Below are 20,297 nucleotides of genomic sequence, written 5' to 3'. Positions count from 1 at the left end.
ATAGATTTTATAAAATCGCAATCTTTCTCCAAAATGTTTAACAGTGTAACAAAATAATAATAATGGTACCTGAAAAAACTGCTGGCTTCTGGGATAACATTTTATAGCAAACCAAAATTATTATTTTAATTATCAGAAAAAAATATACAACTATTTGCTTAAAAAAATGAGTAGATAACAAATTTATATAAAATTTAATAAGCACTTTAATGTTTTTCATTTCAAAATTCATAATAAATTTGTTTGGTTTTAAATAAATAAATGGTAATAATAAAGGTGGGATGACATTTGAATGAGGAGGTAAACATTCAAAATGGCACTTTTAGCATCTTATAGTCAACCTTTAAATAAATTCTTTTCAATAAAATAGGAACTTGGCATGCCAACCAAAATAATTCAAATATTATTAAAATTGTTTCAAGTTCAATAATTAAGAAAGTACGATCAAATAGAAGAAAAAATAATCAAGTCAAAGTTTATAAAATCATCCATACAAGTATATTTTTGAAATGTAATTTTATTACATTTACTCAGCAATGATATGCTTTCATTAAATAATTTTGAACACTCAAAACCTCTATTCTTATTTTTGAAATTGTTTCTCTCCCGTCCCCCACCCCATTTTAGAAAGTTGAGAGACAGTATTATTATTTTTTATCAATACTGTCAGATCCATGAACAATTTTATGCAAGATAACCACCACTGCATTAGGTTTAATTTCCAACACTAAAATTTTAAGTTAGGATATTTTTCTTCTGTTTTATTGCTTAGCTATGATTCTACTCTTTTTTTTAACTTGTAGGCAAATAAAACTTCTTGTTGCCACATCATATGAAAAACAGCATCAAACTTTTTGGGAGCTACGCACAATTAAAAAAAAAACAAAACAATAACATAAAAGCTAAGCTAAATAAATTTAAAGAAAATCAAAACATTACCGATACTAAGAAAGACAAACTTTCATTTCACACATCACAATCAGAATAAATATGTATCAAGTTCAAACAATACTAATTGTTTTTTATGTAGTAGTAATGCATGTACATTTGAACCTCAATTAACCTAAGTGATTGAACCGGACTTCCTTTAGGAAATATTCCCATGGAAAGGAAATAATTCCTTTGAATTAATTCCATACTCCAGTTGATGCAATCTACAGCAACTATGCTTTTGAAGGCAGATATAACCAAACCAGGTGGCATTAGTTTCAAAATGGCTTTTCAATATGTATGAAGTTTTCATCCTGACAAGCAACCTACCAACGTTAAAAAGTTTGTTTTCCTTCATCTTGATCTAAAATCCAATGCTTCTTGATCCGAAACCATGTAAACAGTGAAATTGATGGTAATGAATATGAATTTACTATATATTTATACTCTGGTCATGTCTCATCTTTAAACGAGAATGATTTCAGTCTCATTCAACAGTACCTAACATTCTATCATATGCACAGACAGCAAAAGAAATGTCATACACCAGAAACATTTTTCATGTCATCCTTTCAAGTAAACTTGTAAAATTTAGCCTTATTTTATGGCTGGTATATACCTCTCAATTTTTCCTAGCTGTTTCATTTTATCCAATCTTGCAAACTGTTCTTCTGAAAAAGAGTTATTCAGCTTTGTCTTTAGGTCTTCATTCAATCTTTCCAGGTCACTCACTTTCTTGGTCAAAATTTTGTTGTCTTTATCCAGCTCTTGCAATTTTATGCTCATTGCTTTGTTCGCCTTCTCCAGTTCCAGAATGACACGGCTCATGGCTCGATTATGCTTCTCAAATTCTTGGATTTCTTTTTTCATACATTCGTTCTCCCTCTTCAAAAAGGCCATTTGTTGCTCTGCTTCATCATCCTCTTCCGATTCTTCCTCTGATTCATCAGAAATAACCTGCTAAAAAAAGATAAAATACATAAGTTGCCAGCATGTCAACTTTAAAAATCTTGTAATGAACGCCAACGCTATATTTGCCTGCTTTTTTAACCAACACAAAACAAACAATTAAAAATTAAAGCATTACAATAGTTTCAAACCCTTACCTGTAATTAATCTCTGTTTTGGTCATCACAAACACATACACAAAATAGCGTTGTTGATTTACAAAATAAAAATGAAAAATTACAACAAGCAATTAGCTTCGAAAAGACAGGTCTGTGCTTTTAACAATTCGAGAATACAAGTGAGCACCTTTAAAACATTGTTTAATATTTTCTGTAAGGTGCACCAATTATATAAATCATTAAGAATATTCTTTTGAAAGAAACTAATAACTTGTTATAACCCTACCTTTTTTTTTCTTCTTCAAATTAATATAGCTTTCAGTTTTGCTGAAAAAGTTTTTATAACTTGCTGACTTAGCAGCCTTCAAAAATTATCTTTGAAACTTGTTCAAAACAATAGTTTTGTTAGTTCTTATGATTAAATTTTTCTGAAGGTAAACTTCAGACATAAATGCAAGTTAAATCGCAGAAATCAAATTTGCTTAGCTCGTTGGGATTTCTGTTTTAATACTCCATGTTGTTCGTTTATTTTTAAGCATAGCAACAAATTAATGACTGAGATTAGAATGGTGTCTCTCCAATTTTGAACACACAAAATCCCCCCCCCCCCCCCTGTTTTTCAGTTTTAATCATACTTTTGATGTATTTAAGGGGGGAAGAAAATTTAAATGTCGGCGAAACTGGGGTTAAACCATTAAAACATTTTCACTTTGACTGTGCGAGATATTACATGAAACTATACGCATATGAATATGATACATCTAACTTCATATTTGAAAGAAAAAAATGGCACTTCAAAATTTATTGGTTTGCTTATTTTCTTAATTAATACATTTAACACAAACATAACACATTATGAATTTTAAAATGTATGAAAAATGAGTGTGGATATCAGTGTTCTGCAGTGATTTGTTAACAGATAAATTTTTTGTAATTAATTTAAGAAAGATTTTTGAAATTAACTAAGTCAGCGTGCATGTGCTATGGGAAATTTGTGATATCCACAATTTAACGTCGAGTCACAGTTCTGACCTCCTCTGACATATGTTACTAAACATTCTTTTGCACCCTGCATTGCTGTGAGGTATGGCTAGGATGTAAAGCATAGTAAAGAAGAGCCTCTCATACCTCAATGCATCATTTATCTAAAGGGGCTTCAACTAGTTTCTCTATTCTTCTGAAGCAACATTACAGGGAAGTAAGTAAAAAAATTAAAAAAAAAAAAAAAACAATATTGGAGACCTAAAATCTAATTATATTACCATGGCACCATAAGATTTTACATGTCCAAAAATCTTTGAATGCAAGAATGAATTTTGTAAGTTAGCAGTAATGCAAAACATTAAAGACAAAAAGATGCACAGATAAGAACTGCTGCCCCCATAGTATGCTGTTTTGAATGAAGAGAAACAAATTGCTGTAAATACAATAGAATCTTGAAAATCCAAGCCTTGAAATTTCGAGGTTCTGCTTAATCCAAGGTGCTTTATTTATAGTTCAAGTTAATTTTTTTAGTAGCAAAAACACTAATTTTCATTAAAATTCAAAAAAAAAATATTTTATTACAGTAAAAATTATTAACTACATTCAGTATAAAAATAAAAATACATAATTAAAGTAGGTACATTGAATGAAATTGGTTTCAACAACACTAGCCCTAAGTGGTACAAAATATTCATCACCTACAAGATATGGATTAAGAAATGCCTTGGAGATAATAACTCAACACGTAAAATTGAAATTGATTTGCCACAAAAAACGTGTTAACATGTTGTTTGGAAGATTCAATTGCAATAAAAAGAAGTGCACAACTTGGTGCCACATGAGTTGCATATACGAATATAAAACCATACACAACTAAACGTTTTTGTGTTAACCAAGATACAAACGAATGCACGCACATGTATACAGACGCCATGGAAAGCTCGTGAAAATGGATTCGGGCACAATCAAACCTTGTTATCGCGACACCCGGATTTCACGACACTCTGGATGTAGAGGTGTAGACTGGTATTTTTCTTTGGTAGTCAGTGGCTACCAACACCAAAAACTTTGGTAGCCACTTCAAATTTTTGGTAGCCAAACATACACCCACACATATATATATATATATATATATATATATATATATATATATATATATATATATATATATATATATACAGAAAAGCACCGTTTATACATTTCTCTTTGGTACATTTTTTGAATTGGTCCCTGCAGAATCCAATACATTTTAATGCATACCTATTGTACGTTTTTCCCTTTATACACTTTTTTCATACAGTCCCTTCAAAAACGTATAAACTCTGCTTCATTGTACATATATTTTATATATCTATGTATTAAAAATCTTAGCACAATAAAAATCAGTACCAGTGAAGATTGGTAAGTATTTTCCTTCTCTCATTGAAGAAATCTGAGAATGATTTGGATTGAAATAGGATGAAGGAACACATTAAGTTAAAGATCTAATATTTGTTTGACCTACTGGTTTCACTTTTCATGGAATCCCTGTAGCCAACATATTTGCAAATTTAAATTTGTAGGACCAAATTTTAAAATTCAAAACCACATAATAAAAACAAACTAGAAAAATATTTGTAGTTTGCGAATAAATGGTTATTTTAAAAGTCTGAATTAGAATTGAACTAATAATAAAGTAGCTATCCACTACTCTAGAAATCTGCCTATCAACATACGACATTTAGTATCGTTTATAGAAATAATACATTTCAAATTCAACAGCAAAAAAAAAAATTAGATTTAATATTTTAGGATAAAATTAAATTGATTAAAATAAAGCTTGTAAAAATAAATATATGAACAGGATTATTACTTTTTAGTTATTAAAATATAACTTTCAATTATCAAAACTTCTGAAGTATTTAAAAAATGCAAAAAGATTAGCAAAACTGATGTGCAATGTCGGCACCTTTCCCGAAAATAATTGCATTTATTATTTATTAAAATAAAACTTAAAATAAGCTGACTACTTCCGACTGCCAAAAAAATTAAAATATGTTGGTACAAGATGAAAAAGGAAATCTAAAGCACAAGATGCAATTATCCTCAAAGTGCGATTCCAAAGTTAGCATGGCTCCAAAAATAAATTCTTTTATTAAAATGGAACATGAAACAAGCTAATCTAAGGTAGCACACATCAAAATAACTTTTGCTTATCAAAAATATGAAGACAATTGTACAAGATGCAAAAAGATTGAAAATTCAACCACGAGGTGCAGCTCCCCGCGAAGTGCAATTACAAAAGAAGCATGGCTTCAAAAATAAATTCTTTTATAAAAATAGAACATAAAACAACTAATATAAGGTTGCATTTATCTAAATAACTTTCGTCTGTCAAAAATATTAAAATATGTATAAGATGCAAAAGGATTTAAAACTCAACTACGTGGTTATAGTTATCCGCGAAGTACGATTACAAAGAAAGCACGATTCCAAAAATAAATCAAGTCTTTAAAATAAACATAAAAATAAGCTAATTTAAGGCAGCCTGTGCCAAAATAACTTCTGATTATCAAAAATATTAAAATCTGTACAAGATCCAATGGGATTCAAAACTCAACCACGAGGTGCAATTCCCCGCAAAGTACGATTACAAAGGAAGCGTGGCTTCAAAAATTAATTCTTTTATTAAAATGGAACATAGACCAAGCTAATCTAAGGTAGTATACGTCAAAATAACTTTCATTTGTCAAAAATATTAAGAAATGAACAAGATGCAAAACTATTGAAAACTCAACCACGAGGTGCAGTTCCCCGCGAAGTACGATTACAAAGGAAGCATGGATCCAAAAATAAATCCATTCATTAAAATCAAACACGAAAAAAGCTAATTAAATTTAGCCTGCGCAAAATAACTTCCGATTTTAAAAAATATTTTTAATATTTACAAGGTTTAAAAGGATTGAAATCTAAATCACGAAGTGCAATTTTTCGCACGAAGTAATGGCTCCCTAAATAAAAAGTCATGAAAATTAAACATTAAATAAGCTAATTTAACGCTGCATCTGTCAAAATATTTTCAGATTGAAAAAAAAATATTATATTAAAATATTCGCAAGATGTAAAAGGAACAAGGGAAGCATATTTTCGCGAAGCAAGTCGTGAAAAGTTTCATGACACCGGTGTAAGTCGGCCACTTTAAAGTAATTTGGTACTTCTAAAAATTGATTTTTAAATTGATAGCGTATTATACAGCAGAAAAATAATGTATTTGGTGCCATGTTTAGTTTGTTACACACGTTACAGTAATCTTTCCAAGAAAAAAAAATTTTTTTTCTATAATAATGAAAAATGAACTAACTTGATGCTGGTTGTCTTCGTTTTGAAGAACTGAAATAAAGTCTTGGAAGATGTATCCAATTTTATTCTCTTTGAGCTACCTCTACTCGCCATTTTCAACCTTTTAAAAAGTCATCAGAATTAGCTACGTCGCCGTATTTACGTTTCCCCTCCTCAGGCACTGCAGATGCTGCGGTGTTGACCTTGATTGGGTTCAGGGATCATGTCTGCTGGACCGCGGGAGGTTTCAGTTTTCACCCCCCCCGAACAATACTATAAGCCCCGAACGCAGTGTAGGTGTAGCAAATGGGAAGTGGTCAACGAATCAGCGAGGAGAGGGGCAACATTTCAACTTTTCTTGAAGGTCAGTAAGTGACGTCGCGTCTAGACGAGTGACTACCACAGCATGAAAAACTGGATCTGAAAGCACAGTGCAATCGATAACTTCAACTTGGGGGGATTTTTTTTCCCCTTTGGGCCCAGTGGCGATCGGCGCTGAAATCTTTGGTAGCCATTGAAAATTTTTGGTCGCCAATTGGCGAGTGGCGACCGCTAATCTGCACCTCTATCTGGATGCTACGTCGCTTTTTCAAAGTCCCGAACTAATACCATACAGTTTTAATGTTAAGTGGCTCCGGGTTTTATGACATTTTTTTGGGGCGCAACTCCGGTTACGATGACACTTCGAGCTGCGCAGACCGGATCAAATATTTCTTCGCAATTGAAAAATTTTCCGTAAAATAATGAAAACATCTGGAAATGTTTGTTGTAGGAACTTCAGATTCAGACAAGAGATTTGACTAGGCATGACACCTCAAAAATGGTGGAGGACGAGTAGATAAGTTCTGAAAGGTACAGGTTTCAGACTTTGACAAGAGGGACAATGGAAAGGAATTCAAAGCGGGTGGATTGTAATACCCGAAGAGGGAAACAGCAGGAGAAGAGAAAGACCATAACTACCTTAAGCTGTAGGTGGTCACTACAAGCTTCTCCCATGAGAGAAAAAGGGATAAGAGCTTCTCATTATATTGAAAAGGGACACACAACTCTAAAGTGGATGAAAAATGTAGAAAGTTTTTTTCACCTTCCGAAAGGTGGGGCTAAGCCGTCAAAATCTAATCAAATTGCTGACAAAAGTAAAGAGTCTTGAATTGATTTCTTTATTCCTGATAATTTTGCTGGAAGGAGGATTAAAAGTGTTATTTGAAAGTTTAGCAAACACTTATTGGAAAGTATTGTAGAATTAAAAAAAAAAAAAATAATAATAATAATAATGATAATAATAATAAACACAAGTAAAGTTTTTCTTAATTTTTTTTTTTTTACTCACCAATAACTCAAATTTACATTAGTTGAATCTATTTAAAATCATAAACACTATTAATTTCTTTATTAAATCTAACTTTATTGTGAACCAATGTTTAACTCTGAATTTTTAAACTATTTCGGTTATAATGTCGGTAAGGCTATGATGAAACTTTGTTGACAGTCCTAGAGGTGTCGTGATAACAAGGTTCGACTGTACGTTTTAATTGCCTACTAATTTTCAAAATAAATACGTACGGACATCGTGAAAACTAAAGCCAAAATTTGTTTAGACGTAATTAAAATGGAAATTTATATTGAAATCTGAGTGATAAATTTTTTCTGAAAACCATACTTCCTTTTCTAGACACAAGGAAGTAGTTTTCCTCCTTATGTTGTCCAAATAGTGTACATTTTTAATCAGGGAGAATTTTCTGCATAATCCAAGTTTTCAGTTATTTGAGTTGATGTGAGCACCAACTACCTTGGATTTTCGAGACTATAGTGTAGTAATTGAGTTGCTCATACTGCCATCTATTAGAGGATATTAGAAATTAAGAAATAATTTTTGGAGAAGATCCAAGTTTTCAGCTTGATCATTCACTCTAATTGTCAAAAAATATGTTGAATTTTCATATTCGAAGTGCATGGGACGTCACCCTGTATCCTCTGGTGCCCCCCAAAAGTGTGTGTGGGGGGGGGGCAAGAAGGACACCACCCCTAAATCTGATCATTGTATGGAAAATTGGGGGGGGGGCTATGTTATAAGATATTAACTTCATTCTTTAAGAGATTTGGGACACTGCCTCAAAAATGAAGATTTTAATTTTATGAAAAATTAAAAGCATGAAATAAATAGTGATGTGCCGAATCCTTAAAAAAGTAGATCCGCAGATATGGACCATTAATTTCAAGATTCGCGGACACCGATCTCATGCTTTTTTTTAAACCCAAATCAACTACCCAAGTGTAGAATTTGCTATGGAAGATATTCCTGCCAGGGTAATGGCAGTTTCTTCAAAAAATGTCATCTACTGCGAAAATATAATCCAGACTATGATTTACTCTTTAAAGAATTCACCGTTAAAATTGAGGGAGAGTTGGAAGGAGTAGGTCAGCATTGCATTAATGCTTAGATAGAATGTGAAAAATTATTTCTAGCTTGCTTGTTAGATGTAGGATAAAGAAGCAAGAGTGTGAAGCTGCTTCTAGACAGGCTAGAAATGATTTTTCGCATTTTATTTCATCATAAATGCAGCACTGACCCATTCCAACCAACTTATCCCAACCGATGCAACAACAGAGCCGAGAACACCTTCACAAAGAGTAAAGAGAGAATTTAGTATCAATTTTTTTGAAGGATGCCAAGAAAAACCAAAATGAAGAATAATAAAAACCCCAAATCAATAACAAAAACCAATATTAAATTAAAAACTAAAAAAAAAAAAACATGTCCCAGAAGACCAACCTCATATGAAGATGAGTTTCGCAGGTCACAAGGCACATTGCTAACAAATATGAACTGACAGCAGATAGAAGTTTTAAATCATTCAGTTTTTTCTCCTAATCTTCTGACTACGAAATTGCTACCAATCACACGTATAAAACTTAACTTAAAATTGCATTTAAAATTTATTTACCAAGATTATAACTCCTACCGTATATAACTTGGAAGTTCCAAACAAATATCAAACGCAGAAAACTTCATACTTTCAATTAGGGTCAATATTTTTAACGTACAAGTTAGTTTTTAATACCATAATGGTGAAAAATTTTAAGTCAGCTTTTAATTCATATATCCGGTGATTAAAGTTCTACAAAAATGCGAACAACAACAACAAGCTAAGAACACTTTCGATCAAGTCACCTTTTGCTTTTGAACGAAAAAAAGAACTACTATCAAAATTGGTTCATCTGTTTAGGAGCTACCATGCCACAAATAGACACACATTTTAAAAATATTTTACTATCCCTTCCTTTTTGTGAGGGGGGGGGGGGTACAAATTGGCTCCGGAAATGATACCTTATAATTTAAATAGGGAATAAAACGAAATTTAAATGGAATTTATGAGTCTTTTATTCAAATATTTAAGAATTTTTAGAATATAAAAGATCCGTTTGAGAGATCCGTCAAAAAAGTAACGGATACGGATATCCAGAACATCATTAGAAATAAATATAAAATACACACTTATTAAGTCAATTCTTTGTTCTTTACACATATGAATTTGTGATGTGAATACTATCATTTTTTGAGCAATCATTAATTTTGAATTTGAAAGAGTTTGAAGGCAAGGTCCCTTCTCTTTTAGAAGTGAGGGGGCTATTGCCCCCCCCCCTGTGAGCGACCTATGTTGCTGCCATTTCACATCCCCCCCACGGTAGATTGTCAGTAACACCTATCAAATTAAGGTGCCTGCTGCCTATTAAGAGAGCAGCGTCCAGTTAGTAGCCAAATAAAAATTTTAATCTTTTTTCTACTCAAACCAAGCAGCTCCCTTGAAATCTGGGAGGCAGATGCTTGAGGAGTTTGGCCTGCCTCTGAAAGTCAGCCTGAAGCCACCTACTATGTAATACACCCATATGTAGGTTCTTTGCAGTATTCCTAACTGCATCATATGGCAAACCAAGGGCAGCCAAAAAAAAAAAAGACAAATTATCGCAATTATTGAGTTAAAGTACTTCCGTTTTACAATTGTTGCCAAAAGCAATGAAAAACAATACTAAGGATAAAAATAGTTTTAACAAATAATTTCAACAGATTAATTTCAAGGCTGAATTTAATCAAGCATATATTTCTAGATTTTGGGTATTTTAAATTTTTCATATATCGCAAGCTTTCGAAGATTTCTTTGATTCAAATCATGTAAGTCATCAGTTTAAAATTGCAATCCGCATTTTTTAAATCCAGCCTTGAAATCAGTTTGTTAACTTACGTCAAGAAAATTAACTTGATAATTACTATTATTTTTCCTTGTTTTTGGCAAAAATTAAAAAATGGATTTTGAGTGTTAATTATCTATTCCCTTCATTAAAATACACAATTTCCTTACTAATATGCCTAAGTCAGGCGCAAAAGAAATAAGAGCTTGGAGTGAAAGAAAACGTTAGGGTGAAGTGACAGTTCGGAAAGTTAAAAAAAAAAAGAAAAAAGGAAAGATGGTATATCTATGACCCTCAATTTTTTTCTCTTACTCCAAATTTTTTGCAACTCGCAGTGCGGGCTCACACTCGGAAGAAATCACAGCCGCAGGAGGGTGGAAGGCGTATACTTGGAAAAAAATAACATTAAATTAAAACTCAAAAAAAAATAGAGGAGGATTTGACCACCTATGAATATTGCGACAAGGGGGGGGGGCACATAAGTTTATGTACACTACTAGGAGGGTTGAAAGGATGAATCAGTCATGCTCGGGTCTGTAGCGAGGAAGCCACTGAGTATAATAAAAATTAAGTTTTAACTATATAATCATTAGATCAACTTGCATTTAGAATTGTGTGTTGAGTTTCCAATAAGAAGCAGATAAAATAAAATACCTCTTTTTTGACCAGCTTTTTGCTGCGCAGACGAGGCGAAACATTTTCTTTCTGTTGTGAAGATCCACCATGTTTCTTTTTCTGAGTGGATGGAGATTCTTTAAGCTTTTTGCGTCCAGATTTCCTTTTTTTATCTGCAGTGCTATCATGGCTTGCTAAACTCTTCTTCTTGCTACTTCTTCTTGGAGTCACTGCAGGCTCCACAGAACTTGATCGCTTACGTTTACGTGAAGCAGCCTTTTCTTTCCTTTCTTTTCGAGGTGTTTCAGGAGGATCCGGGAATATCGTGGGAATTGCATTTGGTTTTAATTTCCTCCAACCGTCTTGCCGGTGCAGTTCAAATTGGCTTTCTTCAAAGTGTATCTAAAAGAAGCAAATATAAAAACTTAAAAAAAAAAAAAAAAAAAAATCCAATCTGCATTTTATCACAAACAAAACAATAACATAAAAAAAAAAGAGAAACAGAAATTTAAGAGCATATAAATTTCTCATATTCTTCCAAATTAAAGTTGCCATCTTGACAAAATATTTCTGTAATAAAGTCGTAAATCACTTTTATAAATCCTACTAACTGTATTTAACATATAGGGCTCATGTGAACATGGGGCACATGTGAACATATGTTTTACTAAGATCACTTCAAGCATAAAATCTGGAAAAATTCTCAAATAAGGACGGTAGTAGTTGTATCTCTTGGACTAACATTTAAAGCAATGTGCCATTTTATGTTTCTGTGGTGGCCACTTCTTTGTTTTAGTAGACGTTGAAAAAACTTTATCACCCTCTTCTTCACTTAATAACATTTTTAAAACTAACTGCTAATCTAAAGCTATTATGAAACATTGTGCAGTGAAACCTGTGTAAGTTGACTGAGTAAGGTGCACTGCATTACTTTAGGGGTCACCTTAAACAGGTGGTCCACTTATAGAGGTTGAATTATATGATAAGATCCAATTCTGTGCCTGAAAATAGCAGTCAACTTACAAGGGTGGTCAACTTAACATTTTACTGTATGAATATTCAAGTAAATTTATGACAATGTTTAATTTTTTTTATTAAATTAAAAATTCTTTAATTTTGTGAGTTAGCTCTAAAGATGATGGGCACTTGTGAACACAACATCTAGGGGCACAAGTGAACAGTTCCCCTAGCTGCTCTCTAGGGTGGTCCTTATTTTTGAAGTTGTAGATATTTTACGCGACGTCCCCTCAATTTGTTCCATTATACAAATAAATGATCCTTGCAAAATTTTAAGTCAATCCATGAACATTAATCCGTGCCCCTAGGGCCCCCTTTTTTGAGTTTCGAAGAAAAAATTGCAGATTTTCTCATTTTTATGTGAAAGTTTTCTTTAGTTTCATATTTAAAGTAATTTTGAATGTGAATAGATGTTGCTACTTCCAGACTGACCATTCTCTCACTTTCATTGTGTAAAATTTTACATGCTACTGAGGCTTCATGTACACCAATGGCCTTGGGTCAGCCATACCGCTATTTTCCGCTCGATTCAAACCAAACGGCAGGGGAACATTTCTTTCAACCAATATAGACACAAGGGATTCTAAAGGCCACTAATGAATGGCCTAGGCCATTAATGATCTTTGACGATAACAAATTGCCTCCTTCAAGCTTTGGGGGTGTTGCTTTAAAAAATTTCCTGTGTATGTTATAGGTGCGCCAAATAGGGTCGCTAGATTTCAGCGCTATAAATATAATACTGGCAATTGTATTTTAATTCACTGTTCTTTAGTTATAAATATATTTAAATGTTTATGTAATTCTTAATTCTTAAAGCATAAATTTTGAAAAATACTCGATTACTCTAACATAAAAATATACTGTATTTTCCATACCTAAAATATAAATTTAAAAAATGTCCAGATCGAAATAATGTAAAAATTTATACTTTAAATTAATTTTCTTCTATTTCAGTACATATATATTTATTATCATCAAATTCTTCTTGCAATTCACAAGATTTAGAAACTGAAACGGGTATCTATCCTAACTTGTTGAAACTTTTTTCTATATCTGTTCTACTACAACAAAAACAAAAAGGCTCAACAACTATTGATATCGGCTCGCCTTTCATCCCTGTTAGACAAATGCCATATTAGGGACAAAGATGCTGTTCATTTATTAACAGCCTATGTAGATGCAGTAAATTTAAATCCAAATGACCTTATGATCAATTGGACATCCCTTAAGAGAGCAAGAGAAAATCTTCGAGAGGTAAAATCAAATTTCATGAATTTAAATTTATATTTTTTAGTTATTCACTGGAATACAAAAAGCTACATCCAGATGTAACTGAAAAAAAAGGCAATAAACTGAAAACAATTTAAATTGACCTTACATGAAGAGAAAGCCCATAAATGCTGTTTTACAGTTAGATGCTGTATGAAGATATGATTTTTCGCAGCAACCCAATTTAGGCTCCGTTAAATAATATAATGTGGCTAAAAAAACTAGCAGCGTACAAAATGATGACAAACATGCAGCAGAAGCAGTGATTGGAAAATTCAAAAATCACTTATGATATTTAGGGGATGAATTAGTAGCTTTGTTCGTATTGGATGAAGGAATTAACGTTGAAGATAGGAAAAGACTACTCCAAAAAATGCTTGCTGATAAGGAAGACGTGTCTGATGACTGTATAAAAATTTTCAGATAACAGTAGATGATTTCGAATACTTCCTTAGTAAAGATCTTCCTCTTTATAGAATCAATTACAAGTCAATAAAACTGTTTGATAAGTTACAAACACCAAAAGATGTTTTCCTATTTGATCCTGATTCGTGGCAAAATGAAGGAAGCTATTTAAAGGGAAGAGGTATCGTCAAAATACTGAAAGTTGTGAATGATACAACTGAAAGAGGAGCACAATTAATCGAAGAATTTCACAATCAATTTACCAAATTTGAGTCACAAAAGCAATTTAGTTTACAGACAGTCCAAGATTCGGAAGAAAATGCACATGATTGAAATACATTGAGAAAAGCGTATGATTAAGGTAAAGTTTCTAAAGCACTATTTCATTCTTATTCAATGTAAAATCTTTAGATGATATGAAGTAGTTAAAAAGATTAATTTTAGTGCTACCTGGCTGTAAAAATATTTTTCAAATCTAGGAGAAACGACGTACGTGATCTAGAGTAAAACTCGATTTGTGGGAAAATTATTAAAAGTTAGTGTTAAAGTTCAACGCCCTAGGGGCACGTGTTATTATTAACTGATCGAGTTCAAATTTTGCACAGATTACTTTTTATTATAGTGTCACAAAACTAGGGGGTGTCACTTGTTGAATTCCGAAAAAAATATTTTCCCATATAAATAAGGACCACCCTACTGCTCTCATAATATTATTTGTACAGGATATTGTACAAGTAAGTGTTAAAAAATAACTATTATTTTCCTATAATCAGTTTGAAAATTTATTGTTAGTTATTAATATTATATTAAATATTTATTCATTTATGTTTATTATTTTTATTTCTTATTTTTTCTTGTTACTAAATTGTTGATCAAGAATTTAGTGTTATATAATTCTTACAGAACATAATAAGACACATAAAATATTTTCAGTAAAATTAAAAACTGATATTCAAAATAATTTTAAAATACCTAATCAAACAATGTATGAAGTTTAAAAGCAATTATACAGAATAATCCTTACATAATAAAAAATTCTTTGTATTATGTAGTCATATAAGTTTTTTCTAGTCTATTCAGTGATCGGAATAGGCTACAAGACATTAGAATTTGACAGTAAGCAGTTATATATTCAGAAAAATATATTTTCTTAGTAGAACAATTAATTAAATTGAAACTGACACAGTATAGGTTACAAATCCTTCAGCTGTTTGTTATTTAGGTACATGTTCCATATTGAAGAATTTTCCTTTAAAATATGATACTTCTGCATTTTTTACCTGTGTTCATATGCGTCCCAAGCCTGTTCACATGCGCTCCCTTTAGGGGCACATTTGAAAAACTGCAGACATTTTTAAAAAATACCATAAAGTAAAAAAATACATTTTTTAAATCCCCCCACCCAAAAAAAAAAAAAAAATCATTACACTAAGAAAGGTGTATTCAATCATGGGAACACTTCTGTGTTGAGAAATTGATAATATTTTTTGAAAAATAAAGAAATGAAAAAAAAGGTGCCCCTTTTTCCCCTACTTGTAGCAGTAAATGCCAAATACCAGATTTCAGAACTTTGATATTTGATACAGTGGAGACTATGGATTTCAATGCAAAAGCAACAAGTAACAACTATTAATTGCAAAAATGAAACCTTCACACACACACACACAAAAAAAAAAAAAAAAAAACTATGAGTTGACAAAAAAACAAACTCTTTTACACTAGTATAAAAACAGCACATTTAGGTTCATAAACATGTTTCTTCCTCTTCATTATCTTTCTTTTGCTAACACTTTCGAGCATACAGCTATGACTTTTTTTAGGGTGTTGTGAATGTATAATTTTTTTAGAAATTTAAATGGTTCTTTCATTTAATATTATTAATTATTTTGATAATTAATAAGCATCTCTGAATATTAAGATGCATTATTATTTATTATAGTAATTAGGGCCTTATAATCAGCAAACAACGTTTTTTAGTGATTCTGACATCCTGGATAATAATTGGTTTTCAACTGTATTTTGTTATTCATTACATATTGCTTCGATTCAAAGCATCTAAGAAACAAAGGCTCAGATTGTTAGAGCATCATGCTAAGCGTATATGAAGATCATGAGTTCAAATCACTCGGGCAGAAAAATACTGTTCTAAAGAATTCTTCAGCAGAATTCTGATTGAAATTTCAGTGAACATATAATCTAAACTCATTGTAGAGGTCTGAGCTACACAGTTTTGTTGCTGTTAAAATTAGGAAACAAAACATTAATTTGACATGGTACAGTAGAAGACCGTTATAACGCACACCTTGAGACCAGAGCTTTTGCGTTATAGGTACAGGTTTTTGCGTTATATAATAGATCATTTCAAATTTTAAAACTATTGTTCAAAATATTTCTATAATAGCACTTCTGATTGACTTTTATCTGTAATGAGTATTAAAACACCAATATTACAATTAGTCATTTACAAATAAATATGTGTCACAATTAAAAAAAAGTGCATCAAAAGAAAGAAAATTATCCTGCACTTTTGCTAGCTTTATGATTTGCATAACAGCTGCATTTTCAAGAGTCATCTGTTATTTTTTGTTTACTGTGAATACTAATTTTGGTTTAAAAGCTTTGAATTAAGATAGAAAGGTGAAAAACTGTTTCTAAATTAAATTTGCCTAACAATTTTTATGTTTGCGAAGCAAAACAGGGGAATTCTTTAAACTTCAAATCTTATTATCTATCTGAGAAGTTGTGTGGTTTATAGAGAATTGCATTATATAGGTTGGAGTTATAAAGGTATTTTACTGTATAAGATTGAAAAAATATTTTAACAATATAGAGACTACAACTCAAATTTATTTTGTTGCCTCTAAAGGGATTTTGTAGGATGCTTATACACTACAGCAATACGTCTATACACTACAGACATATTGCTGTAGGGTATAGCATCCTGAGTAGGAGACCAGGTAGCTCAGTTGGTACAAGAGTAAAGAGCATCCTACAAACAAATAATGCAATAAATGATAGGATCAATCTTAAAATGGCCCGAAATTTTAAAAGGTTCATTTCCCTTGGATGAATTCTGATGCAAATTTCTATGAATACATGATTATGGATGCAGGGTTCTAAACAACAGTGTGTTGTTGCTTTGACAATCAGAAAAAAAAAAAAAACTTATCTTGACATGGTAAATATCAAAAATATTCAAAGTCATTTTTAGTCGGTATGCTGCAATTTCCAAATTCAAAAGTAACACATTTTAAAGACTTTTTAGCTGCTATCAGCAAAACACTGACAAACAAGTGACCTTTTGCTGTTATTCAAAAAATTAGGACATTGAAAAAAAAAACTGGTTTTTGAATTTCTACTGCTTGAAAGGGTCAGCAGGTCATTAATAATGTGAAAATGCCCCCCCCCCTCCAGTGCATAAAATGTAGACAGAGCGGTCACTTAGTTTCATTCAATGTGCCACCAAAGGACACATATTAAACCTTCATTGTACAGCAAATCACTCTTGAATTAATATTTAGGACTTGAGGGCTCTCCTCAGAAATTTTTTGAAATTCAAACCATAAAAATGTTTTATGTGATATTAGATGATTTATTTGTTTTTACATTTTTAAGCAAGACCTTGAAGAAACATTTAAATAATTAAAAGTGACCGAAAGTCCCGATTTCGAACAAGCAGTGCAGCTTTTTATCTCAGTCCTGCTGGCAAATGTCTTTCCCCAAAATGTTCTGCTCTTTTGTTAAGCTCCGCCACATTCTTTCCCCAGTCCCAATCTTAGAGCAGGAATTAAAATGGAAGGAGCAAGTCCAATCATTGGCTTAGCAAAAGCTGACCCAAAGACCCCAAGTCAAGTGACTCAACAATGATTAATGGTTTTAACATTTTGCGTGAAACAAGCGAAAGAAGCCTGATTTCTTCCAATGCTTTGCTTTAAATTCAATCACGTGACTTGGGGTATTTGGTTCACATAAGAAAGTCTTCACTCCCTCCATTTTACTTTTCAATGGTCCCAATGGACCTACCAAGAGCTATTTTTGTTGCAAATTTTAGAACAACTACAGGACATAACTTTTTATCTGGTCACCTTCAACACTATCGGTGTAGCAAACAATAGTGAATGTCCATTGTGTTCCTTGGACGAAACTATTTGACGCATTGCTTTGCACCAACTCGTTTTATGAATTTTATTCCTGACACCTTTACCAAGGCTAAATTTTATTGGACTGCCAGAAGGCTTATAGCGAATAACGCTACAGCGTAGCTGACATAGGATAAAAAATAATTTAATGCAATTCCACCATATGAGGAAAAATCTAAATGAAATAGTATTTCAATACTTTCTTGTGGGTATTCATTGTTTTTCAAAATCTCTTGTTATGACTTAGCAAAAAAAAAACTTCAGCAGCAAAATTTTTTTACTGAAAATAGCTTCCAACAGCAAAATGACGAAAGCCTGACAGTCTACTTTAGGTAGGCTACTTTAGGTACTGTAACTGATACCATTGAATTATTTTTCAGTTTGGATTCTGTAAAGGTGCATCTGAATCATTATTCATTCAACAGTTAGGTATGCTCTAATATTTCTAAGTTTAAAAATAATTGGCATGATTTCATAAAAAATGCATGTTTAGGAGGGGACCTATGCCCAAACTATTTTTGATGTGAGATCTGAAATCCTACAATTCGATGACATTGAATTTCTGGACAGAAAAAAAAAAGACATTGCCCCCCCCCCCTCCCATCTTTAGGGCTATGCCCTGAGTTTTAGTTTAAAAATTTAGTAACTTCATTCTACATTAACACAAACAATAATTTTACATTAAAAGATCAAACAGAAAACAGATTTATTTTTGAAAATGTAAATTATAAATCAGTGAATTGAAAATTGATTATAACTTAGTCAAAAAACCCACCGAGTCCTGATCAAATCTAATTTAATACGATTGAGAACTACATACTCAGACACATCGTTAGAATCACCATTATTAAAATTACAGCACAATCAATGCAATAAATAAATTCTAAGGAAAAAATTTCTTTGGGATACAGCACTATTACCTAGAGATGAACAATTGAATTCAACAGAATTATAATAACTTTGAAATTTCAAAACTGCCATTTTGTCTATTGTGAAAAAGATTATTATTTAATTCATGAAAGATTTCTAATCCATAGAGCCTACAGATTATTTCTAAAGAGGAAATAAAATTAAGAAAATATTTTACATAAAATAATGCAAATTTACATCAATCAACTGTAAGGTTAAATTTCTAATAAAACAAATGATAATTTTAAATTTGAGTTATTTACAATCGGCGTTTGAATCGACAATGATTACAACGATTTCCGTTCAACGAATATCATGAATTATGATATAAGCGTACCTCACATAATCTGGTGTAAGGAGCAGCTTCAGATTTTTCTAATTTACAATTGTCTATCCAAGTTTTCCTTCGACTTTCATCACGTGGAAATCTAAAAAGTCTAAAATTTTTCCGGGACGAGTTATTGCAATTTGGTGCCGCACAACCAACCATATTTTTCAAGACATAGCTACGAATACTGTTCCTTTCTCTTTCTCTCTCTGATAATGAGCAAATATGGCGATATGTGGCGAACTTGTATACCTCCGCTTTCCTGATAACTCGATTAGTACACTACGATCATCTCTTTACTGACAGACGATTAAATTTCCATCTCGCTATCATTAAAATATTTCAAAAATATTTTTAAATAATATTTCTACTTACCTCACACAATTTAGCGTAAGAACCTGGTTCTGTTTCTAATCCTGAACTTTCCATCCACTTTTTTCTTCTCGTTTCCTCACTGGGAAACTTAAAAAATCGTAATTGTTTTATTCGAGACGAATTGGAACATTTCGCCGCCGAACAGACAACCATGATTGGTAATTACTTCACTGAAACTAAAAGATTTACATAAATTTGGGGAGGAATTGTATTCGTGACAGATATATGTGGTCGAAAATGGCGAATGACTTTTAACATCAAAACAGGCATTTATATTTGGGGAGGGAGGATTGGGGAGGGTGGTCAAAAAGACTTGTTTAGGTAGGCGTCGTCTGCTAGATCACGTGATGTAGGTTTTCACTCGATAAGTTCTTGGCCGCTAATTCCCTTCTTTTAAAGCAATAAATATTCCTTCATATGAATCACATCAATTTTTTAAATAACGCAATATAGTAGGAAAAACGTGCAGCGTTCTAATAAATTGAACACTTCGCGTCACTAAAGTAAGAAAAAACAACGTCAGAAGAGCACAAATTCGCAGCAATCTGCGATCTTGTGCTTTTCTGATGTTGTTATTTCTTACTTTACTGTTCTGCACATTTATTTAACTTATTACTTCGCGTTACATCAGTCACCTCTGAGCTATATTGCTAACATAGCACAGCCATCCAGGTGGTCTGGAGAAGGGGATCGATTTATGCGGGGGGGGGGGGGGCATTGAAGCCCGAAAGAAGATATTTCAGACCATCTTTG

At 32.1% G+C, this 20,297-nt stretch overlaps 1 protein-coding gene across 1 annotated transcript; it reads right to left on the bottom strand.

Moving 5' to 3' along the window:
* Positions 1-1,074: 1,074 nt before the first annotated feature.
* On the bottom strand, positions 1,075-19,353 carry LOC129229391 (THAP domain-containing protein 2-like). Its single transcript, XM_054863686.1, has 3 exons — positions 19,179-19,353; positions 11,142-11,504; positions 1,075-1,890 (listed from the first exon to the last, which is right to left on the bottom strand). The coding sequence occupies exons 1-3, from the start codon at positions 19,329-19,331 to the stop codon at positions 1,528-1,530; spliced, it is 879 nt and encodes a 292-aa protein (XP_054719661.1). The 5' UTR covers positions 19,332-19,353; the 3' UTR covers positions 1,075-1,527.
* Between the last annotated feature and the right edge of the window lie 944 nt (positions 19,354-20,297).

Source organism: Uloborus diversus, chromosome 9 (genome assembly GCF_026930045.1).
Source record: "Uloborus diversus isolate 005 chromosome 9, Udiv.v.3.1, whole genome shotgun sequence".
NCBI classification, from domain to species: Eukaryota; Metazoa; Arthropoda; class Arachnida; order Araneae; family Uloboridae; genus Uloborus; species Uloborus diversus.
The sequence above is the reverse complement of the archived record's forward strand: the minus strand, read 5'-3'. Positions and strand labels throughout refer to the sequence as shown.

Bases quoted from the DNA above. Each gene is read 5' to 3' on its own strand.
- LOC129229391 (XM_054863686.1), bottom strand. From the start codon at position 19,331: ATGGTTGGTTGTGCGGCACCAAATTGCAATAACTCGTCCCGGAAAAAT. The intron at 11,505-19,178 runs GTACGCTTATAT...TGCTTCTTTTAG, and splicing joins CTTACACCAGATTATGTGAG to ATACACTTTGAAGAAAGCCA. The intron at 1,891-11,141 runs GTATTTTATTTT...ATCTTTTTTTAG, and splicing joins AAAAGCTGGTCAAAAAAGAG to CAGGTTATTTCTGATGAATC.